Genomic DNA, 23849 nt, shown 5'->3' on the forward strand with positions numbered 1-23849 from the left:
CTGTGCACCATGCCACAAATCTGTTCCACCGACAGGCGTATACCGACTTAGTGGAGGGACGCCTGGCTGCCAGAATAACATCACAGACTTCAGGAGGCAAGTCAAATGGCCTCAACTGCCGCCGCTCAATCTCCAAGCATGGAGGTGGAGACTGGACAGGTTCGGGTGGAGGACCGTCCCCTGCTGCTGCGACAGAAGGTCCTCCTGAAGGGGCAGGCGGATCGGGGGACCGACTGACATGCTGAGTAGCTCGGGATACCAGTACCTTCGAGCCCAGTCCGGAGCCACAAGGATAACTTGGGCCCGGTCGCGCCTGATCTTCTGCAGCACTCTGGGCAGAAGTGGTATAGGCGGAAAGGCGTATAACAGACCGCAACTCCACTCGCGCCGAAAGGCGTCGCCGTGCGAGTGCCGTCTTGGAAACTCCAACGCGCAGAACTGATGACATTGCGCGTTCTCTTCTGTGGCGAATAGATCTAACCAAGGCTCTCCCCATTGCAGAAAGATGCCTTGCGCCACGTCCGAGTTCAGACGCCATTCGTGATCCATCGAGCACCGACGGCTGAGTTCGTCCGCCCTGGCGTTCAGAGAACCTGCCAGGTGTTGAACCGTCAGAGTCACGCCCTGACGTTCCAGCCATTGCCAGAGGCGCAGAGCCTCCTGGCAAAGGGTCCACGACCCCACTCCGCCCTGTTTGTTGCAGTACCACATGGCGGTGGTGTTGTCGGTGAACACCTGCACCACCCTCCCGTTGACAAAGGGGAGGAATGCCTTCAGTGCCAGACGAATCGCCCGCAGCTCCAACAGATTGATATGGAGCCGGGACTCCGCCGGAGACCAGATGCCTCTGATCTCTGCCTCTCCCAAGTGGCCACCCCAGCCCTGGAGGGACGCGTCCGTCACGACAACGTGCCCCGGTTGGGGAAGGGAGAGGGACTTGCCCCTGACCCAATCGCGGTCCGTAAGCCACCACTGCAGTTGTCTCGCAGTGCCCTCCGAGATCAAGACGTGGTCGGACAAGTTGCCCTGATGCTGGGCCCACTGAAACTTCAGGTCCCACTGCAGAGCCCGCATCCGCCACCTGGCGTGATGCACCAGAAGGATGCAGGAAGCCATCAGTCCCAGCAGCCGCAGCGTCAACCTGACCGAGACTCGGGATAGCGGCTGAAAGATGGGAATCAAAGCCTGAATATCCCGAACCCGCCGTTCCGGAGGATAAACCCGAAACTGCGCCGAGTCCAGAACCGCTCCGATGAAAAGGAGCTTTTGAGAGGGACACAGGTGTGATTTCGGCACGTTGATGGAGAACCCCAGGTCGTGCAAGAGGTCTGCCGTCATCTGAAGGTGGTGGACGACTGTCTGGGGCGAGCCCGCCTTCAACAACCAGTCGTCTAGGTAGGGGAAGACTGAAACCCCCAACCTGCGCAGATGGGCTGCGACCACCGCCATCACCTTTGTGAACACCCGTGGGGCGCTGGTAAGGCCGAAGGGGAGCACGATAAACTGAAAGTGCTCCTGGCCTACCGTGAACCGCAGGTAACGCCGGTGGGCCGGCAGGACGGGGATGTGAAAATAGGCGTCCTGCAAGTCCAACGCTACCATCCAGTCTTGCGGGTCTAGAGCAGCCAAGACCTGAGCTAACGTCAACATCTTGAACTTCTCCTTCCGGAGGAAGCCGTTGACGTTCCTTAGATCCAAGATAGGACGTAGGCCCCCCTTGTCCTTCTTGGGCACCAGAAAGTAGTGGGAATAACAACCACGCCCTACTTCTGGCCCAGGAACGCGCTCGATGGCCCCCTTGGCCAAGAGGGCCGTAACTTCCTCCTGCAGAAGTGTCAAGTGGTCCCCCGACACACGGTGGTTCTGCGGTGGCATGGCTGGAGGAGAGGTCTCGAAGGGGAGGGAGTAGCCCCTTCGGACAATTTGCAGCACCCACCTGTCCGAAGTGATCGTGCGCCAGTGAGCGTGGTGATGGCGAACCCTGCCACCCACTGGCGTCACATGGGGCCGAAAGCACAGACTAGGAGGATTTTGGGGTAGATGCTGCGGGGGAAGGTGTGGTCTGACCCCGCCGTTGTCCCCGACCGCCACCACGGCGGTTTCCACGGCCGCCACCGCGTTGGAAGGATTGTTGCGGCGCGTGGCTGGCAGCACGTGTGGGGGCGCCCCTTCCTTGGCCACGAAAGGGACGAAACGAACCCGGTTGCTGACGCTGGGTCGAGAGACCCAAGGACTTGGCCGTGACCCTGGAGTCCTTGAAGCGTTCCAGCGCGTGGTCCGCTTTGTCACCGAACAGGTGACAGCCATCAAACGGCATGTCCATCAGGGTATTTTGGACATCAGCCGAAAAATTGGCGGATCTCAGCCAGGCGTGACGACGAATCGCCACCGTCGTAGACATAGCCCTGCCCAGCGAGTCGGTCGTATCAAGACCACACCGAATGGAATATTTCGCTGCATCCCGGCCCTCAGCTACAGCTTGACCGAGCTTTGCCCGCACCTCCATGGGGCATTCTGGCAGCAGCTCCGCGACCGTATTCCACACAGAGTGGGTGTAGCGGCCCAAGAGGCAGGCGGTGTTGCAAGACCGCAGGCCCAAACTAATGGACGAGAAGACCTTTTTGCCAAACTGGTCATACCTCTTGGATTCCCGGTCGGGCGGGGCCGACGGGAATGCGGACTGGGAGGTCGAGGCCTGGATCACCAGACTCTCAGGAGTGGGGTGGGTAGACAGGTACTTGGGGTCGTCCGGACAAGGACGGTGGCGCCTGGCCACGTTCCGATCAACAGGCGCACCTGAAGCGGGCCTGGACCACGTGCCCAACAGAACGTCAGACAAGGCTTCATTAAACGGCAGCAGAGGCTCCAAAGGGCATGACTGCGGTTTGAAGACCTCGGTGAGGATGTTAGGCCTCACGGCCGCGACGGGGAGCTCAAGGTTTAAGGCCTTGGCAGCCCTCATCAGCACCACAGAATAGGCAGCTCCCTCCACCGATGCCACGGTTGGAGGAGAGATCAAACCAGGGTTAGGGGAGTCGTCCAAACCACTGGCATCCCCCAAGTCACCTGTCCAGTCCGGGTCATACTGGCACTCGCGAGCCAGAGGGTCCTCGGACCCCTCCCAACCTTCACCGTACTCCTCATCCTCTCCGTATTCGGAGTCAATGATGAAGACCGGCTCCTCGGGGTTCATGGGCCCCATCGGCGCCGGGACCGGCGTCGATCGACGCCCGTCCGGCGCCGCGTCCGGCGTCGGAGAAGGTAAGGGGACGGCGCCGCCCGGAGCCGGCGTCGGAACCCCACCGCCGGCCGGAACCGGCAGCGGAGAACCGGCGCCGCGCGGGGGCGGCGTCGGGGGTAACCCCGATGGCAACGGCGCCGGGGAGGCCGGAAGACCAGCCGGCGCCGATCCCGAAGGCCCCTGCGGCGCCGGGGTCGGAGCCGTCGGCGGCGCCGGGGCCGGAGCACCCGACGGCGCCGAGGCAGGGACACCCGAACCGCCAGGGCCCCCAGACGGTAGCACTGGGCCCGAAGGCGCCGTAGGCCCCGTCGGAGAAGCGAGCGCCCTCATGGCCATGAGGAACGCTTCGATCTCCTCAGGCGTCGCACCATGCCCAGGGACCGGAGGGTATGAGGCAGGCCGCGCCGGCGACTCTCGCGGAGCCGCGGGGTTGGGGTCACCCGAGCCCCCGGCCGCATCGCGCGAGCGTCGGGGGTACGATGACGACGCCCCGACTTCTTGTGCTTCTTACCTGACGAGGATGACGAGTGGCGTCGGCTTCCGGAGCGCCCGGCGCGGCTCCGCGACCGCTCCCGCGAACGCTCTCTCGACCTCCGGCCGGACCGGGACCGCTCCCGGTCCCGACATGGGGCCGACACCCGGAGCTCCAGCAGCTTGCGGGACCGCTCCCGTCTAGCCTTGTTGGTAAGGGCCCGGCAGTCGACGCAGGAGTCCACGTCGTGGTCGGGGCCCAGACACCGGAGGCAGAGGCGGTGATGGTCTGTGACCGACATCGTGCGCTCACAGCCATCGCAATTCTTAAATCCTGGCATCCTATCAGGCACAATAGAGAAAAAAGACAATCGAAAAACTTGGTCAAAGACCGGAGTACTGCTCTTCAGATCTGCGTCCACTGGCGCGGAAAAAAGAAGAACTGACGTCAGCGCGCGGAGGCGGCGTCTATGTACTCCAGCGACGTCATCACGGCGCACGACGCCGACGACGGACGCGGAGCCGCAGGGGACGCCTGCAGACGACGCCTACCGACGCGCAGGGGTACTGCTACGCAAAAGTTTCCGGATCCAGTCTGACGCCTGGGGATATTCTAAGGTAAGGAATCTAACACTAACGTGTTTCTTTCAGATCTTGGGAATAGAAGAGGTAGGTCTCAGTCCAGAGACTCTATTCTATTCACTCCCATGTCTCTCATGCATCAGCTCAGAGGGGCATGACTTCCCCTCAGAGGAGAGAGCACGAGGCAAAGATGAAGGAAGTTAATCTGAGGATCCAAAGGGAAGAACTTGCCCTTGCCAAGGAGAAACTTGCTTTTGCCAGAGAGCAGAAATTGAGTGGGATAGAACCTACTGGTGGCAGCAGTATCCCTAGGGATAAAAACAGGAGTTTCGATAATAGACACCCGAGTAAAATAGTGCCCCCCTATAAGACAGGGGATGACATCCACAAATGGATGACTGCTCTGGAGAGGGCCTGCAAAATACAGCAGGTACCCCAGGGTCAGTGGGCAGCTATATTGTGGCTCTCCTTTGAAGGTAAAGCCAAAGATAAGCTTATCCCTGTTAGAGATGAGGATGCTAATGACAACCAAGTCCTGAAAATGCACTGATTGATGGGTTTGGCCTAACAATTGAAAAGTACAGGTTGATGTTCAGAGATACCCAGAAAACTCAGGCTCGGGATTGGACTAACTTTGTTGATTGTGCCACTAAGGCTTTGGAAGGCTGGTTACTGGGAAGTAAAGTTACTGAATATACAGGATTGTACAATCTTATAATGAGAGAAACAATCTTAAATAATTGTCAGAACCAGTTGTTGCATCAGCACCTGATTGACTCAGATCTGACCTCTCCCCAAGAATTGGGAAAGAAGGCAGACAGATGGGTCAGAACCAGGGTTAAGCAGCAGAACCAGAACCACGGTGGTAGCCAGAAGAAAGCAGACCAAAAGGGTAGTAATCAGAATCAACAAAATGACCAGAAGTCTTCAACAGGGCCCCAACAATCTAAGGAGGGTGGGTCCCAGAATTCCCAAAAGAAGAAGAATGATGGTCTGAAGAAACCATGGTGCCAATACTGTAAAAGCATGACTCACTGGATTAGTGAGAGCACCAAGAAAGGCTCAGCTCCTACCACTACTGCCCCCAAGGCACCTGCACCCCCTAGTACAGTTAGTAGTGGTAGTGTACCCCCCAAGGCTATAGTCGTGTTAACCCTGCGAACTGAGGTGGGTTCTGATTTAGTCAGAATACCTACTCAGGCTATTCTTGTTTGTAGTGGGGACATGGATATGACACCTACTGTAAGTTCCAGTACTCTGGGCAAGCGCAGGCAAACGCCTTTGATCAATGGAAAAATGGCTCAGGCCTACAGGGACACATGTGCCAGTGTCACTATGGTGACACCAGCCTTTGTGGACCCTGATCAGATCATACTAGGTTCAGACTACCCAGTGACCAATGCTAGCAACGTCACTACCAATCAAAGTATGGCAGTTGTTAACTTCTTCTGGGGAGGGGTAACTGGCCTCAAAAGGGGTGTAGTTAGTTCAGACCTCCCAGTGGAATGTCTTTTGGGCAATGATTTGGAATCCTCCTTATGGTCAGAAGTGGAGTATAGGACTCATGTGGAAATGTTAGGTTTGTCAGCACATGTCCCTGCTGTGACCAGGTCACAGGCCAGAAAATGCCCAGCTGAACAGGTGCTGGATCATGGAACAATGGACCAGACACCACCCAAGAGGAAGAGCAGTAGGGTTAAGGCAGTTCCTTCCCCCCTGCCTCAGGTTGAGGACCAGCCCTCTCAGGAGGCTGACCCAAAGACCCCAGAAAAAACTGTCCTAGAAGAACTTGAACCTGAACAGGTTGAGTTTCTGGGGACAGGGGGACCTTCCAGGGCAGACTTGAGGCAGGCACAGTTAGACTGTTCCTCCCTTGAACCCCTCAGACAGCAAGCTGCTGTTGAGGCTTCAGGGGATGCTACAGGTACCCACAAGGTGTACTGGGATGAAGGACTCCTATACTCTGAGGCAGGAGACCCCAAGCCTGGTGCTACCAAGAGGCTGGTCCTCCCCTTGTCTCTAAGAGGTATCCTTCTTACCTTAGCCCATGAGATTCCCCTTGCAGGACACTTAGGCCAGAACAAGACTTGGGACAGGCTTGTCCCTCACTTTCACTGGCTACACATGTCTGAGGACACAAAAGAGTTTTGTCGTTCCTGTGTCACCTGTCAAGCCAGTGGGAAATCAGGTGGCACAACAAAGGCCCCCCTTATACCAATACCTGTGGTGGGGGTACCCTTTGAAAGAGTGGGGATTGACATTGTTGGACCAATGGACCCCCCAACAGCATCTGGGCACAGATTTATACTGGTGGTGGTGGATCATGCCACCAGGTATCCAGAAGCTATTCCCCTAAGGACCACTACAGCTCCTGTTGTGGCCAGGGCCCTACTTGGAGTTTTCTCCAGAGTGGGGTTTCCTAAGGAGGTTGTCTCTGACAGAGGTGCAAACTTCATGTCAGGATACGTGACTGCAATGTGGAAGGAGTGTGGTGTAAATTACAAATTTACCACACCCTATCACCCACAGTGCAATGGGCTTGTGGAGAGATTCAACAAGACCCTGAAAGGGATGATAAAAGGGTTACCTGAAAAGCTTAGGCGAAGATGGGACATCCTTTTACCCTGCCTCCTGTTTGCTTACAGAGAGGTCCCACAGAAGGGGGTTGGCTACAGCCCTTTTGAGCTTCTGTTTGGGCATCCTGTAAGAGGACCCTATGTCTTGTGAAAGAAGGATGGGAGTTACCTCTCAAAAAGCCCACGCTTGACATAGTGGACTATGTACTTGGCTCCGCTCAAGGATGGCAGAGTACATGGAGAAGGCAACCAAAAACCTTGAGGCCAGCCAAGAACTTCAAAAAGCTTGGCATGACCAAAAGGCTGTCCTAATTGTTTACCATCCAGGACAGAAGGTGTGGGTGTTGGAGCCAGTGGCCCAAGCAGCTCTTCAAGACAAATGGTCTGGACCCCACACCATCATTGAGCAGGAAGAGGTCACCTACCTGGTGGACCTTGGAACTCCCAGGAGCCCCCACAGGGTGCTTCATGTTAACAGGCTCAAGGCATATGTTGACAGGGCGGACATGGGCTTGCTCATGTAAATGTAAATGTAAAGTCCATTTTTATCGCGCTAACAATCGCTCCAGGGAGCATCTCGGCGCCAATAAAGGGACAACCAGATGAAAAAAGGTTGCCTTAATGCTTAAGGAGACCAAAACCGGAGTCACACCAGTGCTCTGGCCATTGAGTCTGGAAGATTGTAAATCCAGGTTTTCAATTGTTTACGGACATCAGATTCCTTGTCCAGTGCTCTTAATGGAGGGGGTAGCGCATTCCATGCTTTGGCACCCAATACCGCTAGGGATTTACCCCCGCGGGTTTTGAGTCTGAAACTTGGAATGGTCAAAAGGTTGGCATTTGAAGACCGTAGTGCGCGATTAGGACAGTATTTAACAAATGTTTTCCTTAGGTACATGGGGCCTGAATTATGTACAGCGCGAAAGGTGATTGTCAATACTTTGTGGAGGACCCTTTTGGTTATTGGCAACCAATGTAAGACATTGAGGGCTTTGGTTGCTGAGGATTTTCTTGGCCATTTCAGAACCAGCCTTGCCGCCGCATGCTGTACCATCTGGAGTTTATGGGTAACCACCTTATTGGTACCAGCATACAGGCTATTGCAATAGTCGATACGAGACGTGACTAATGCAATCGTGACTGTTTTCCTAGCTTCGAGGGGCAGCAAGTCAAAGAACTTTCTGAGCATTTTTATAACCCGGAAGCAGGTGCCTGCCACTTTGATGCCTGATGTTTAAAAGATAAGTCGGCGTCAAACTGTACCCCAAGGTTACGAGCCGAGGAGGTAGTGTGGGGTGGTATTTCAGCCTTCTCGGGCCACCACAGTCTGGGGATGAAAGCATTATTTGGGCCTATGGGCATGATCTCGGTCTTGCCTGTGTTACATTTTAAGTGGTTTTTCCGCATCCACTCAAAGGTGGCCGTTAAGCAGCACTTAAGTTTTTCTTCCCAGACCTGGTTATCTTTGTCCATGACCAGGATCAGTTGAGTATCTTCGGCATATGCTATTACCTCTATGCCGTAGGACGATATCACCTGTATCAGGGGTGCGGTATAGACATTAAACAATGTCGGACTCAGACTAGAACCTTGAGGTACTCCTGTTGACAGTGGCTTCTCACTGGAACGAAATTCCCCCAAGGTCACCACTTGTCGCCTGTCACTAAGAAAGTTTTTTATCCACTCTAAGGCAATACCTTTGATGCCAGATGTTATTAGCCGGTCTATTAAGATAGCATGTGAGACCGTGTCGAAGGCCGCCGACAGTTCTAATAGTATCAGGACGGCCTTCTTGCCTTGGTCTAGAGCTGAGCGGATGGTTTCAGTAGTGAACAGGAGAGCCGATTCGGTGGAATGCTGAGTCCTAAAGCCAGCTTGGGTAGGGTGCCATGCCTCATTCTCTTCCAAGAAGCGTGTCAGCTGTTTATTCACTGTGGACTCAGTGATTTTGCACAATGCTGGAAGTAATGAAATCGGACGTAGATTAGAGAGTGTGGTGGGATCGGGGAGTTGTTTTTTTTGTAAGGGTTTTACAGCTGCCAATTTCCACTCAGGGGGGACGTAGACAGTGGACAGAGAGTTGTTAACGATAGTATTTATGTCCGAGTTAACAATATCAGCAATGAGATGTAGGAGTCCTATAGGACATGGATCGAACGGTGATCCTGACTTGGTTGCCAAGATAGCCCGTTTTGACTCCTCCAGGCTGATTGTACGGAAAGCTGTAAGCTGAGGGACAAGCTCATGGCCACAGATGAGGGACAGGAGGAAGAGAGTGACCCTCTCCCAGACCTGCTCACTCAGAACCCTGATGATGGATCAGTAGATGGTGTGGTCTTTTCTGACAGCCTCTCTGAACATCAACAGAAGGATTGCAAACAGGTTCTTCAATCCTTCAGACATATGTTCTCTCTGACCTCCAGTCAGAGAAACTGGTGTACCCATGAGGTGGACACTGGTGACAGTCTGCCTATAAAGAGTAAAATCTACAGGCAACCTGACCACGTCACGGACTGTATCAAGAAAGAAGTACAGAAGATGTTGGATTTGGGAGTCATTGAACCCTCAGAAAGCCCTTGGGCTAGTCCTGTAGTTCTAGTGCCAAAACCTCACACCCAGGATGGTAAGAGAGAGATAAGGTTTTGCGTAGATTACAGGGGTCTCAATGCTGTTACTAAAACAGATGCCCATCCAATACCTAGGGCAGATGAACTCATAGATAAATTGGCTTCTGCCAAATGCACAAGTTACTACTTGTGTAACGATATATCTGTAAGAGACATTAGTTAGTGATAGATTCCTTACCTTAGAATATCCCCAGGCGTCAGACTGGATCCGGAAATTTTTGCGTAGCAATACCCCTGCGCGCCGGTAGGCGTCGTCTGCGGCTCCGCGTCCGTCGTCGGCGTCGTGAGCACCGGGATGACGTCGTCGGAGTATATAGACGGCGCCCATGCGCGCTGACGTCAGTTCTGATAACACAGCTTTTCCGCGCCAGATACGCAGAGCCATGATAGAACTAACACTGGTGCCATGAAACTAGGGCCCTGAAAGGGGATGACCTTAACCCTAAATATCGGTTCGCAGAACGGGGAGGATGGGAGGGCGGTAAGGAATCTATCACTAACTAATGTCTCTTACAGATATATCGTTACACAAGTAGTAACTTGTGCATCTGAAAGAGACACGTTAGTGATAGATTCCTTACCTTAGAATAGATACCCCAGCAATACCAACCCCGGTGGTGGGTCTGCGAACCAATATCACACCAGAAAGTCCTGGAGGACGGAACGGCCAAAGAAGCCATCCCTCCGGACTTGACTGTCCAGGCAGTAGTGTCTTGCGAACGTGTGCAGCGAGGCCCACGTGGCTGCCTGACAGATGTCCTGCAGGGGGACACCGCGGCCCAGGGCAGTTGTCGTTGCCGTGGCCCGAGTGGAGTGAGCCCGCAATCCAGCCGGGGGCTCCTTCCTCGCCATGGAGTAGCATGCTTGGATGCACAAGATGATCCACCTGGAGATGGTCCTCTTGTGTACAGCCTTTCCCTTCTTCGCGCCCACGTAACCAACGAAGAGTTGGTCATCCACCCGGAATTGGCGAGTGCGGTCTAGGTAGTAGGAGAGCGCACGTTTTGGATCCAGACGGTGGAGCCTCTCCTCCTCTTTCGAGGGATGCGGAGGCGGAAAGAAGGTGGGCAAGGTGATGGACTGCCCGATGTGGAAGGCCGTGACAACCTTGGGCAGAAAGGAAGGGCGTGTACGCAACACCACCTTATCAGGATGAACAGACAGGAAAGGTGGAGAAGAAGAAAGAGCCTGGAGCTCACTCACCCTCCTGGCAGAGGTGATGGCAATCAGGAAGGCTGTCTTTAGAGTAAGGAGACGAAGAGGGCAGTTATGAAGTGGCTCAAAGGGAGCACACATCAGATAGGTGAGAACAAGATTCAAGTCCCACTGGGGCATCACGAAGGGAACAGGAGGGAACATGTGCGTGATGCCCTTCAGAAATCTACTCACAATAGGGGACTTGAATAAAGAAGGCTGATCTGGTAGCCTCAAGAAGGCTGAAAGAGCAGAAAGGTACCCTTTAAGAGTGCCCAGAGCAGAGCCCTGCTGGGCAAGGGAAAGAAGAAAGAGCAGCACTTCCGAAAGGGGTGCAGAGAGGGGATCCACAGCCTTTGCTGCGCACCATGCCACAAATCTATTCCACCGGCAGGCGTATACCGACTTCGTGGAGGGACGCCTGGCTGCCAGAATGATATCACAGACTTCGGGAGGCAAGTCAAATGGCCTCAACTGCCGCCGCTCAATCTCCAAGCTTGTAGGTGGAGACTGGACAGGTTCGGGTGCAGGACCGTCCCCTGCTGCTGCGACAGAAGGTCCTCCCGAAGAGGCAGACGAATCGGGGGATCGACTGACATGCTGAGTAGCTCGGGATACCAGTATCTTCGTGCCCAGTCCGGAGCCACAAGGACGACCTGGGCCCGGTCGCGCCTGATCTTCTTCAGCACTCTGGGCAGAAGTGGTATAGGCGGAAAGGCGTACAACAGACCGCAGCTCCACTCGCGACGAAAAGCGTCTCCGAGCGAGTGCCGCCTTGGAAACTCCAACGCGCAGAACTGCTGACATTGCGCGTTCTCTTCTGTGGCGAATAGATCTAACCAAGGCTCTCCCCACTGTCGAAAGAGACCTTGCGCCACGTCCGAGTTCAGACGCCATTCGTGATCCACCATGCACCGGCGGCTGAGTTCGTCCGCCCTGGCATTCAGAGAGCCTGCCAGGTGTTGAACCACCAGGGTCACGCCCTGATGTTCCAGCCACTGCCAGAGGCGCAGAGCCTCCTGGCAAAGGGTCCACGACCCCACACCGCCCTGTTTGTTGCAGTACCACATGGCGGTGGTGTTGTCGGTGAACACTTGCACCACGCTCCCCCTGACAGAGGGGAGGAATGCCTTCAGTGCAAGACGAATCGCCCGCAGCTCCAGAAGGTTGATGTGGAGCCGGGACTCCGCCGGAGACCAGAGGCCTCTGATCTCCGCCTCTCCCATGTGGCCTCCCCAGCCTTGGAGGGACGCGTCCGTCACAACTACGTGCTCCGGCTGGGGCAGAGAGAGGGGTCTGCCACTGACCCAGTCGCGGTCCGTGAGCCACCACTGCAGTTGCTTCGCAGTGCCCTCCGAGATCAGGACATGATCGGACAGGTTGCCCTGATGCTGGGCCCACTGAAACTTCAGGTCCCACTGCAGAGCCCGCATCCCCCACCTGGTGTGACGCACCAGAAGGATGCAGGAGGCCATCAGTCCCAGAAGCCGCAGCGTCAACCTGACCGAGACCCGGGATAACGGTCTGAAGACAGGAATCAGAGCCTGAATATCCCGAACCCGCTGCTCGGGTGGGTAAACCCGAAACTGCGCCGAGTCGAGAACCGCTCCGATGAAAAGGAGCTTCTGAGAGGGACACAGGTGTGACTTCGGCACATTGATGGAGAACCCCAGCAAGTGCAGGAGGTCGGCCGTAGTCTGGAGGTGGGTGACGACTGTCTGGGGCGAGCCCGCCTTCAACAACCAGTCGTCGAGGTAGGGGAAGACTGACACCCCTTGCCTGCGCAGATGGGCTGCGACCACCGCCATCACCTTCGTGAACACCCGTGGGGCGCTGGTAAGGCCGAAGGGGAGCACGGTAAACTGAAAGTGCTCTAGGCCTACCGTGAACCGCAGGTAACGCCGGTGGGCCGGCAGGACGGGGATGTGGAAATAGGCGTCCTGCAAGTCCAACGCTACCATCCAGTCTCCTGGGTCCAGGGCAGCCAGGACCTGAGCCAAAGTGAGCATCTTGAACTTCTCCGTCCGGAGGAAGCCGTTGACGTTCCGCAGATCCAAGATAGGGCGTAGGCCCCCTTTGCCCTTCTTGGGTACCAGAAAGTAGTGGGAGTAACAGCCACGTCCTACTTCTGGCCCAGGAACGCGCTCGATGGCCCTCTTGGCCAAGAGGGCCGAAACTTCCTCTTGCAGAAGTTGCAAGTGATCCCCCGACACACGGTGGTATTGAGGTGGCATGGATGGAGGGGAAGACTCGAAGGGGAGGGAGAAACCCCTTCGGACAATTTGCAGCACCCACCTGTCCGAAGTGACTGTATGCCAGTGGGAGAGGTGATGGCGAACCCTGCCTCCCACAGGCGTCACATGGGCCTGAAAACTCTGACTAGGAAGGTTTTGAGGCAGGGGCTGCTGAGGGAGGTGTGGACTGGCCTCGCCGCTGACCCCGACCACCGCCGCGGCGGTTCCCACGTCCGCCACCGCGCTGCTGGATATTTTGCGGCGTGTGGCTGGCGGTCCGTGGTGGGGCGCCCCTTCCGTGGCCACGAAAGGAGCGAAAGGCACCCGATTGCTGGCGTGGGGCCGTAAGGCCCAAGGACTTGGCCGTGGCCCTGGAGTCCTTGAAACGTTCCAGCGCATGGTCTGCCTTGTCGCCGAAGAGGCGACGGCCATCAAACGGCATGTCCAGGAGGGTGGCCTGGACATCGGCCGAGAAGTTGGCGGACCTCAACCAGGCGTGGCGTCGAACCGCCACCGTCGTTGCCATCGCCCTGCCCAGTGAGTCCGTGGTATCCAGCCCACACCGGATAGAAAAACGTGCCGCATCTCGGCCGTCCGCAAGGGTTTGGCTGAGTTTAGCCCTGACCTCCTCAGGGCATTGTGGCAGCACCTCCGCAACCGTGTCCCACAGAGTGTGGGTGTAGCGGCCCAAGAGACAGTTGGTGTTCACTGACCGTAGCCCTAGGCTCACAGACGAGAAGACCTTCTTCCCGAACTGCTCATATCTCTTGGATTCCCTGTCGGGCGGGGCCGACGGGAATGCGGTCTGGGAGTTGGAGGCCTGGATGACCAGACTCTCGGGGGTGGGGTGGGTGGACAAAAAGCAAGGGTCGCCCGGTGCCGGGCGGTAGCGTCTGGCCACGTTCCTGTCCACAGGGGGGCCTGTGGCGGGCTTGGACCAAGTGCCCAGAAGAACGTCACACAAGGCCTCGTTGAACGGCAGGAGGGGCTCCGCGGAGCCGGACTGCTGTTTGAGGACCTCAGTGAGGAGATTAGTCCTCACGGCCGCGACGGGGAGCTGAAGGTTTAAGGCCTTAGCTGCCTTCGTCAACACTACACTGTAAGCAGAACCCGCCTCCGAAGCCACAGTCGGGGGCGACGTAAATCCAGTGTCTGGCGAGGTGTCAATACCACTGGCCTCCCCAAGCTCATATGTCCAGTCCTGATTCGACTGGCAATCACGTGCCAGAGGGTCCTCGGACCCCTCCCATTGCTCCTCGTCACCTGGCTCCTGGAGACCAGGATTAACAGCCAGGGCCTCCTCATGGAGATAGAACTCTCCGAAGGCCGACGGAATCGGCGCCCAGCGGCGCCCCTCCGACTCCTGAGTAGGACCGTAGGAAGCATTGGGGTCGGCAACCACATCGGCTGCCGGGGACGACACCTGAAGGGACGGCGCCGGCGAGGTCGTAAGGTCGACCGGCGAGGTCCCGGATCCGGGACCGGATCCAGCGAGGTCGCGCGGCGCCGGGACCGAAGTCGCCAGCGGCGCCGGGGCATAAGCACCCGACGTCGTCGGGGCAGAAGCGCCCGACCCGGAAGGACCTCCAGACGGAGCCGATCGGCCCGAAGGCGCCACGGGAACCGACTGAGGAGGGAGGGCCCTCATGGCCATGAGGTACCTCTCGACCTCCTCCTGCGACGCGCCGTGCCCAGGGACCCGAAGGTGTGGGGCAGGCGGCGACGCTTGCGACTCCCGCGGAGCCGCGTGGGCGGTGTCGCCCGAGTCCCCGGTCGCATCGTGCGAGCGACGGGGCGGGTCGGAGGATCGATGGTGTCGCTCCGACCTCTCATGCCTCTTACCTGAGGACTTGGAACCAGACGATCGGTGTCCACTCCCGGAACGTCGATGACTCCGACCTCGCGACCTGTCCCTCGACCTCCCGTGGGACCGGGACCTGGAGCGGCGCGGGGCCGACTGCCTCAGCTCGAGACGCTTGCGGGACCGCTCCCGCCTAGCCTTCGACGTCAGGGCCCGGCAGTCGGAGCAGGTTCGATCGTCGTGGTCGAGGCCTAAGCACTTCAGGCACCGGCGATGGGGGTCCGTGACCGACATGAGTCGGCCGCACTTCGAGCAAGGCTTGAACCCGGGCATCCCTGGCACCGATAGTCGAGAATCGACTAAATAGAGGATCAAAAAGATCAAAAAAGTTTTCAGTCAAAAAGTGACTGGGGGTAGAGCTTCTTCCGGATCTGCGCTAGCTGGCGCGGAAAAAAGAAGAACTGACGTCAGCGCGCATGGGCGCCGTCTATATACTCCGACGACGTCATCCCGGCGCTCACGACGCCGACGACGGACGCGGAGCCGCAGACGACGCCTACCGGCGCGCAGGGGTATTGCTACGCAAAAATTTCCGGATCCAGTCTGACGCCTGGGGATATTCTAAGGTAAGGAATCTATCACTAACGTATCTCTTTCAGATTCTTGAGTACATTTGACCTGACAGCTGGATATTGGCAAATCAGGTTAGCTGAGGAGCCCAAGGCCAAAACAGCATTTTCTACCCCAGGAGGTCATTACCAATTTGTGGTGATGCCCTTTGGTTTGAAAAATGCAACTGACACTTTTCAAAGTTCTCACTGGGTTGTTTTACTTTTGTGCAGCATATCTAGATGATATTGCTGTCTTCAGCTCCATCTGGGAGGATCACCTGATCCACCTGAGGAAAGCTTTGGAGGCCCTGCAGAAGGCAGGCCTCACTATCAAGGCCACCAAGTGCCAGATAGGGCAGAGTCAGGTTGTGCACCTGGGCCACCTTGTAGATGGAGGCCAGGTTCAACCATTGGAGAGCAAGATACAGGCCACAAAGGACTGGGCTCCTCCAACCACCCAGACACAGGTCAGAGCTTTCTTGGGCCTGTCTGGTTACTATAGGAAATTTGTCAGAAATTATGGGTTCATTGTGACACCACTTAATGACCTGACAAGCAAGAAAATGCCAAAGAAAGTTCAGTGGACAGTTAGCTGTCAAAAGGCATTCGATGACCTGGAGCAGGCCATGTGTACTGCATCTATTCTCAAGAGTCCAGACTACTCCAAAACCTTCATTGTCCAAACAGATGCTTCTGAGTTGGGTGTGGGAGCTGTTCTATCTCAGCTGAATAATGATGGTCATGACCAGCCCGTTGCTTTAAAGTAGAAGGCTGACCCCTAGAGAGAAACGTTGGTTAGCTATTGAGAGGGAGGCCTTTACTGTGGTATGGGCCCTGAAGTTGAGACCATACTTGTTTGGAACTCACCTCAAAATTCAGACAGACTATAAGCCCCTCTTGTGTCTAAATCAATTGAAGGTTGAAAGCCCCAAACGTCTTAGGTGGTCCATTTCCCTACAGGGGATGGACTTTACAGTGGAACACAGACCGGGTACTGACCATGGCAATGCAGATGGGCTCTCCAGGTATTTCCAGAACAGGAAGACTCACCTGGTCAAGGTTAGTTTAATGTCCCTAAGTTTGGGGGGGGAGGGGTTATGTAGGAGAGTAGGGTCTGCAATCCTATGGTCACCCCAGATTTTTGCTTTTTTGCTTCACTGGTTTACGACTTTCCCTGGCTGTGGGCCTGCTAATCAGACCCACAGCCTAGCTGTTCTCTCTCTAAATTGACACACATGTACTTTAGGTGCATTTACCAATTGGTATTGGGTCACTCTTATAAGTCCTTGTACAGTGTACCATAGGTACCCAGGGCCTAAGTGCACCCAAGGCCTACCAGGGGCTGCAGCATGTATTATGCCACCCCTGGCTGGCCATCTAAACAGACACAACTGGCTGGTAACACAGCTGGGGCAAGGTGGTGTAATCACCCTTTGCTGTAGATATAGTATACCTATATCTAACCCAAAATGGACACATATATTCCTATACGTCGCTCCTATGGCAGGCCTTATCAATCCTGAAGGCAGAGTGCTTGGAAATATGTGAGATGGTGCTCTAGCATGAGCTGAGCCTGTCTGCAGTTTTCGGAACCATGTCCTTTAGCTGTTTCCATGATAGTGCCATACCATATACTCGTAAGTGCATTATAATCCTCGCGGTTATTGCTAACTTTGGTTTGGCATTATCAAAACATGTCGAGTAAGGTGTCATACGATTTGGAATACTAGCCCCTCGCCAGTTCTGGCTATGGGGGTAGCATTCTACCCTTTTAGAGCGTCACGACATGTACAGAACTAGAACCCCGGTTAAAGTGAACCCGAGCCTCAGCATCACAAAATGGATGCTGCTGCCACAGACACAAGTCTGACCTGCTGCTGGGAGACCTTCCAGCAAGGGAAGCCTGGACAAAGGGTTTCCTGCCTGGGGAGGTGCTAGCACCACCCCAGACAGGACTTTGTGTATCCAGATAGGCAGGGCTGAAAGGAATGAGACATGCCTGGGGCACACAAGGTGTCCCTGTGCATACCCCGGTTCAAACCAGCTGCTGGGGCACTCCAGCCCCAGCTCTGGCGCGAAACCTGACAAAGGATAGGGGGTGTAACCACCCCCCTTCCTGGTCCCACCCATGGGAGGGACCTAGTCGCTAGTACAGCCTCCTTTAGCAGAATAAAGGTAGGAGCCAGTCCCCTTTCAAATTAGATTATCCTGAACAACTCTACAAAGAAGAAATTCTGGACTACGATGTTATGCTCCACAGAAGACTGAAGAAATCTCCCTTGTGGCCAAGGAGTGACCACCCTGCATCTGCAGGCACCATCAAGCGTCCTAGCGGTTCACTTTGTGGTCCTTCCTGGTGGAACCAGACTTCCGAGCCAGACGAGACCCGGACTTCCAGACCTCTCCAACCTCAAACCACATCTGCAGCACAGCTGAGATCCGTGGGTTCGACGAGACACGTGGGACCGGCCATCTTGAAGAAACTGCACTTCGCTTCCAGCCTGACCTCTGAGGCACCCTTGAGTGATCGCTTTGGGGAATGAGAAGCCCCGGCCCCGAGCAGCTCCTGCACCGAAGACCAGCCCTCCAGCATCCACGAGATCTGCATGGGGCCCTTCTGCTTGATTGCTACTCGAAGCGTTGTCTGGTCACTTGCTGGCTGGCTAGTGGCCTCCTAGACAACGAAATCCTGAAACAACACCACTGGTCTGGTTGCTCCAGACTGGCCCTGGCTTACCTGCAAAGGAGAAGTACCCTGGACTCTCCTGGTCTGCACCAGACGCCATCTTCACTTGCCGCGTGGATTGCATTTGCCAAGGCCTGTTGACTCCGATCCTGGAACAGACACCACCGACAGCAAGAGCCTGCGTGGGACAGCTTGTGCCTCCATCCTGGTCGTCGAAGACGCCTCCTGGTTCACGTGGCTGCAGAGTCAAGCGGCACCTCTTCACCTGATCGCGACAACATCATCTGGTTCCTTCCTGGTTCCACTCCAGTCACTGGCTAGTGACTTTGAACACTGTCCCCTCTGCTTTCAGGTCTCCATCTTCTTCAATCCGCCCTTGGATCACTCCGGACATCTTCCTCCTGGTCGCCTGCAGCATCTTTTCTCCATTGACTTCAACGCGGAAACCCAACACACTTTCACACCTATGCACCCGCAGCCTGTTGGTGAGGTAACGAGAGCATTTCGGTGCTCATAGGTAGATCGACTCTCCTAGTGTCCAGGTATCCTGTAGTTTTAGTCTCAACCAGTCGGAACTGTCCTTACTCACCTATTTTTAAATTTTTCGTGCCCATTGACTTTGCATTGAAACCCGCGTGTGTGTTCTAGAACTGCACACACGTCCCGTGGGCCTCCTGCTCCTTACCTAAGGTTAGGGTAGTGTAGCCCCAGCGATTCTACAGACTCTGGGCATACTCATTTCTTCTATCGTTCTACTTAACCCATTTACTTAGTATATGGTTTGTCGTGCCCCTAGGGCACCATTGTAATTGTGCGACTTACTGTATTTTTCTGAAGAGTATTCTTATGTGCTTAGCCCTCTGAACTCATAAAGAGTTCAGAGATGTTTGTTAGTAATAAATATATTGTTTATTATCATAACAACTTGTGTGGTGTCCTTTCATCTGGTATTCAAGGGGTTATATGTGGTAAAACAGCTGGCTTCACATGCCAAAAGAGTTTAGCCTAAGACTGCTCTGTCCATGCTACCATTAGGATAGCTGGTCTATAAGGTTGACTTACAACCAATAACCATAAGGGTTGTTTGGACTAATACAAGGTGATCACTAGAACTAGTGAGCATCATATATCAGGCCAACTTCTAACACCTCCAATGGACACTCTGGCAGCAATTCCGCGATCGTGTCCCACAGAGAGTGGGTGTAGCGGCCCAAGAGGCATGCGGTGTTGGAAGACTGAAGTCCCAGACTAAGGGATGAGAATACCTTTTTGCCGTACTGCTCATACCTCTTGGATACCCTGTCCGGCGGAGCCGACGGGAATGCGGTCTGGGATTTCAAAGCCTGGATGACCAGACTCTCGGGTGGGGTGGGTGGACAGGAAACGTGGGTCGCCCGGGGCCGGGCGGTGGCGTCTGGCCACGTTCCTATCTACGGGCGAACCCGTAGCGGGCCTGGACCAAGTGCCCAAAAGAACTTCGGTCAAGGCCTCATTAAACGGCAGCAGAGGCTCGGCCGAGCTGGACTGCGGTTTAAGGACCTCAGTGAGGAGGTTAGTCCTCACGGCCACGACGGGTAGCTCAAGGCCCAAGGCCTTGGTCGCCCTCATCAACACCACACTGTAGGTTGCCCCTCCTCCGTAGCCACGGTAGGAGGCGAGACAAAGCCAGTGTCTGGTGAGGTGTCCAGACCACTGGCATCCCCAAGTCCACCTGTCCAGTCCTCTTGAGACTGACACTCTCGTGTCAGAGGGTCCTCAGACCCCTCCCAATACTCCTCATCACTCATCCCCCGATAATCAGGGTTGTCAAACGATGGGGCCGGTTCATAGAAGGTAAACTCCCCAAGCGGCGTCGAAAGCGGCGTTCAGCGGCGCCGATCCGACGCCCGAACCGGAGCGAGGGAGGCATCAGGGACCGCGCCGGAGGTGACACCTGAGGGACCGGCGCCGGTGAGGTCGTTAGGTCAAACGGCGACGACCCGGATCCCGAAGCGGATCCAGTGGGTCCCTGCGGCGCTGGGCCCGTAGGCACCGGCGGCGTCGGGGTGGAAGCCCCTGACAAGCTAGGGGCTCCAGACGGGTCCGCTGGGATTGAAGGCGTCGCGGAGCCCTTCGGGGAAGATAGGGACCTCATGGCCATGAGGAAGCGCTCGATCTCCCCCTGCGTTGCGTTCTGCCCAGGGACCGGAGGGTGTGGAGCAGGCCGCGACGCCCGAGACTCTGACGGAGCCACGTGGCGGTGTCACCCGAACCCCCGGCCGCATCGCGCGAGCGTCGGGGGGAGTCAGAAGAGCGATGACGTCTCTTCGACTTCTTGTGCTTACCTGACGACGACTTCGACCCGGAGGAGTGATGTCGACTCTCGGAGCTGTGATGGCTCCTACCCCACGACCTGTCCCTCGACCTCCGGTGGGATCGGGACCTCTCGCGGCGCGGGCCGACTGCCGGAGTTCGAGTCGCTTGCCGGACCGCTACCGCCTAGCTTTCGAAGTCAGGGCCCGGCAGTCGGGGCAGGTCTTGTCGTCGTGGTCGACGCCGAGACAGTGGAGCCACCGACGGTGAGGGTCGGTGACCGACATTAGTCGGTCGCAATCCTCACAAGGCTTGAAACCTGGCATCCCTATCGGCACCGTCCGGAGTCGCAAGACTCAAGAAAAATGATCAAAAGGGATCAAAAAGTCTAGTCAAAAAGTGACTAAAGTACTGCTTTTTCCAGATCTGCGCTTGCTGGGGCGGAAAAAAGAACTGACGTCAGCACGCGGAGGCAGTGTCCAAGTACTCCGACGACGTCATCAAGGCGCCCAGGACACCGACAACGGACGCGGAGCCGCAGACGACGCCTACCGACGCGCAAGGGTACTGCTACGCAAAAATTTCCGGATCCAGTCTGACGCCTGGGGATATTCTAAGGTAAGGAATCCATCACTAAGGTGTCTCTTTCAGATATTTAATAACGGCGGGAGCAAGATGTCGGAGTAGGCTTTATAAAATTCCGCCGGCAAGCCACTACTCGTCCAGACATATCATACCGGTGCAGTGCCAGCCGGACCCAATACGGTATCTGGGTATTTTTATTACCATATGGATATCCCGGTTATTCTTATGGAAAATTGAGGCCGCTACATGGAGACCCTGAAATCCCATTTAGATTGTTAGATTACTCTGCCACTCTCTTTGGCGGGCAGAGCTGCTTTAATGAAAATTATTGTCTTGCCAAAATTACTTCATTTATTTCAGAACATCTCCATCCCATTGAACAAGGCCTTTATTGCTCAATTGCGCTCCTTTATGATTAAAGAAGCGTGGGCAGGCCGACAGCCAGGATTGGGATAGCACATATTACAGCTTCCATATCAGAAAGAGGGCTTTGCGGCCCCCAACTTCCAAGTGCATAATTAGTGGCAATGGTGCAATTCATTCATCATTGGTTTCATAACAGCAGGCTTGCCCCACATGTTGTCATAGAATGTGGCATGATTTCTCCCACTCCACTTTCTGTGGCTCCTTTTGAGCCGCTTTGAAGACCTTGCCAGGAAATTCACACTGTTTGATGAACTGTTTGAGCCTGGAATAGGCTCTCTGTACTCTGTGGTGTTTGTGCCCCATACTCGCCTCAAATACCTATTAAATAGTGCTGTTGGTCACGGTTTAACCATACCCCAGAGCTTTTACTGTCTCTTGAAAAAAACTACATCAAAACAAAAGTGTGATTTTTTTTATAGATCATAAGTTTAAATCATAATGTGAATATCTAGGTGACTCATCTGCTACACTGTTTGAAGATCCTGTTGTATGGTGGGACCTCACGTGCTGTTCTCGACCTTTATTCTACATTCCCAGAGGAACCCCTTTGTGTGGCTTGGTCTGACTGTACTGCTCTTCATTTAGGCTTAGCACAAGATTATATGTTGTAGTGATGGATACCATGGTCACGGAGATCCCCAAGGCCCAGGTGGCGTAGGAGAGGGATCTCAGCCATGATATATTTGACAACAAGTGGTAATATTGTTGTCAACAGACCAAGAACGTGTTCCCTAATGATAGGTACCGCCTCATACATTACAAATTTCTGGTGCGGGCCTATCTCTCACCTACAGTTATTGATCGTAACTATCACACTGAAGATCCCAGGTGTAGGTGCAGTGGCGCTTTGGGGGCTGACTATTTTCCCTTGGCCTGATCTTGCAGAGCGGTGGCATTGTTTTGGACTCACGTCACTGCAGCCCTGCTATGACTGAAAATACCTTCCCCCTTTTTTTCCTATGATGTTTCTGTTGGGCTACGTAAAAGAGGTACCAAAAACATTTTGGAAGTTTACTACTACCGGTTTGCATTTGGGTAGGCGCAGGATTGCAATCCATTGGAGCAGCAGGTGGGAACTGACATTTCACAATTGGTTGAAGGATCTATCACTGTGTGAGCATTTGTCCGGAACTTAAGCTACAACACTGCCGCCCCTGCGCTACTACTTGTCAAAGCTAAATCCTGATTGATGGCTATGCTATCCCTATGCTTCATCCCTTCCGGGAATTCTATAAGATGTGCTAATTTACACTAATTATGTACACCTGTGTACCTCCATATGATAATTTTATGTTGGGTGTTATGCTATGTATTACTGTGCCTCTGATGAACCTCTGCACTACTGTCATATCTCGACTGATCCTGCATGTGCTATGTGATTGCTCAATTTCTTTATTTACCATGTCATATGCTGTTTTACTGCAATGATGACTTCATCAGTTGTCATGACAACTTGAATAAATAAAGTAATAACTTTTTTTTAAAGTCTGGATACAGAATGGTTTATAAAAACACCTTGATGAAATGTAGAAAAATATACAGCACACATAAAAATTGAAGCTGTTAAACAGTTCTTAAGTAGAGATTACTAGATATAGTGAAGTACTAGATATAGTGAAATACATGATATTGGGACTGGTTTTAGAAGGCATCAATTAGAACCTACCTACAATGACCCTACAATGTTGGTTGTCCCAACATTTTCACTACATGTTCTAGTTCCATAAACTCTGCTAAAGTTACGTATGGAGGTACAAATAACCAACATTTAAAAGTGTGCTTTGTTTTATTTAAAAAAAAGTAAAGAATGCTGATCATACCCTGTGTGCTAAACCTGGCCTGTAATGCTGGGTCTCCAATTGCAAGTAACGCGAGGGCTGCTTCGGTGCTCACATCAACAGTCTCTGCAAAAGATAAAAGCATTAATTTATGAGAAAGTTTGCACCTAAATTACATTTTTCTGAATCAGTAACTAAGAACAAATGTCTGACTTGTAACAGCGCCATTTACTTCAATGCATATTTCTCCATCTTTAATGTGTTTTAACGTTGCAACACCTGGCACCTGGGCCCTTATTCTTGAACGAGAATAGTTTGCTCGTGGTATTACTCAAGACTAGCTTGGCATTTTTAGAGATGATGTTTCAATTTTAATTTTTTTTAACAGCTCCACCTCCAGGAATGCTGCATGTTCTTGGGTATTTGTGTAAGTAAAACAGGCATAGTTATTGGAATCTAGTTCCCTGGCAATAGGGCTACTCAAAGTATCTGGTAAGGCCAGTGGTGTAAAACAACCTGATGCCTGGCCAGCAGATTTCGTGAGTGGCCCATATCTCATCGAAAATCATTGGCCTTAATTGGGGGGAGGGGGGCACCCCTGCACAACAGGGGCCTGCTTTACACCAATGGCTAAGGCACATTTTAAGGCATTTCAAATTCTTAAGATGTGAGCAAAGGCATTTACTTTAAGTCCTACAAACCTTATCTCGAGTGTGTTAGCCTCTACTAACTGTCTGCTTGATTC

At 54.1% G+C, this 23849-nt stretch overlaps 1 protein-coding gene across 1 annotated transcript in view; it reads right to left on the reverse strand.

The window, feature by feature from the left end:
• BDP1 (BDP1 general transcription factor IIIB subunit) overlaps window positions 1-23849 on the reverse strand; it is a 1412545-nt gene that overhangs the window by 402845 nt on the left and 985851 nt on the right. The window contains exon 31 of the mRNA XM_086960808.1: window positions 23147-23230. Within this exon, the coding sequence (XP_086816934.1) occupies window positions 23147-23230 (84 nt within the window). The remainder of the gene's footprint in view (window positions 1-23146; window positions 23231-23849) is intronic.

This window comes from Lissotriton vulgaris, chromosome 3_1 (assembly GCF_964263255.1).
Source record: "Lissotriton vulgaris chromosome 3_1, aLisVul1.2, whole genome shotgun sequence".
Lineage (NCBI taxonomy): Eukaryota > Metazoa > Chordata > Amphibia > Caudata > Salamandridae > Lissotriton > Lissotriton vulgaris.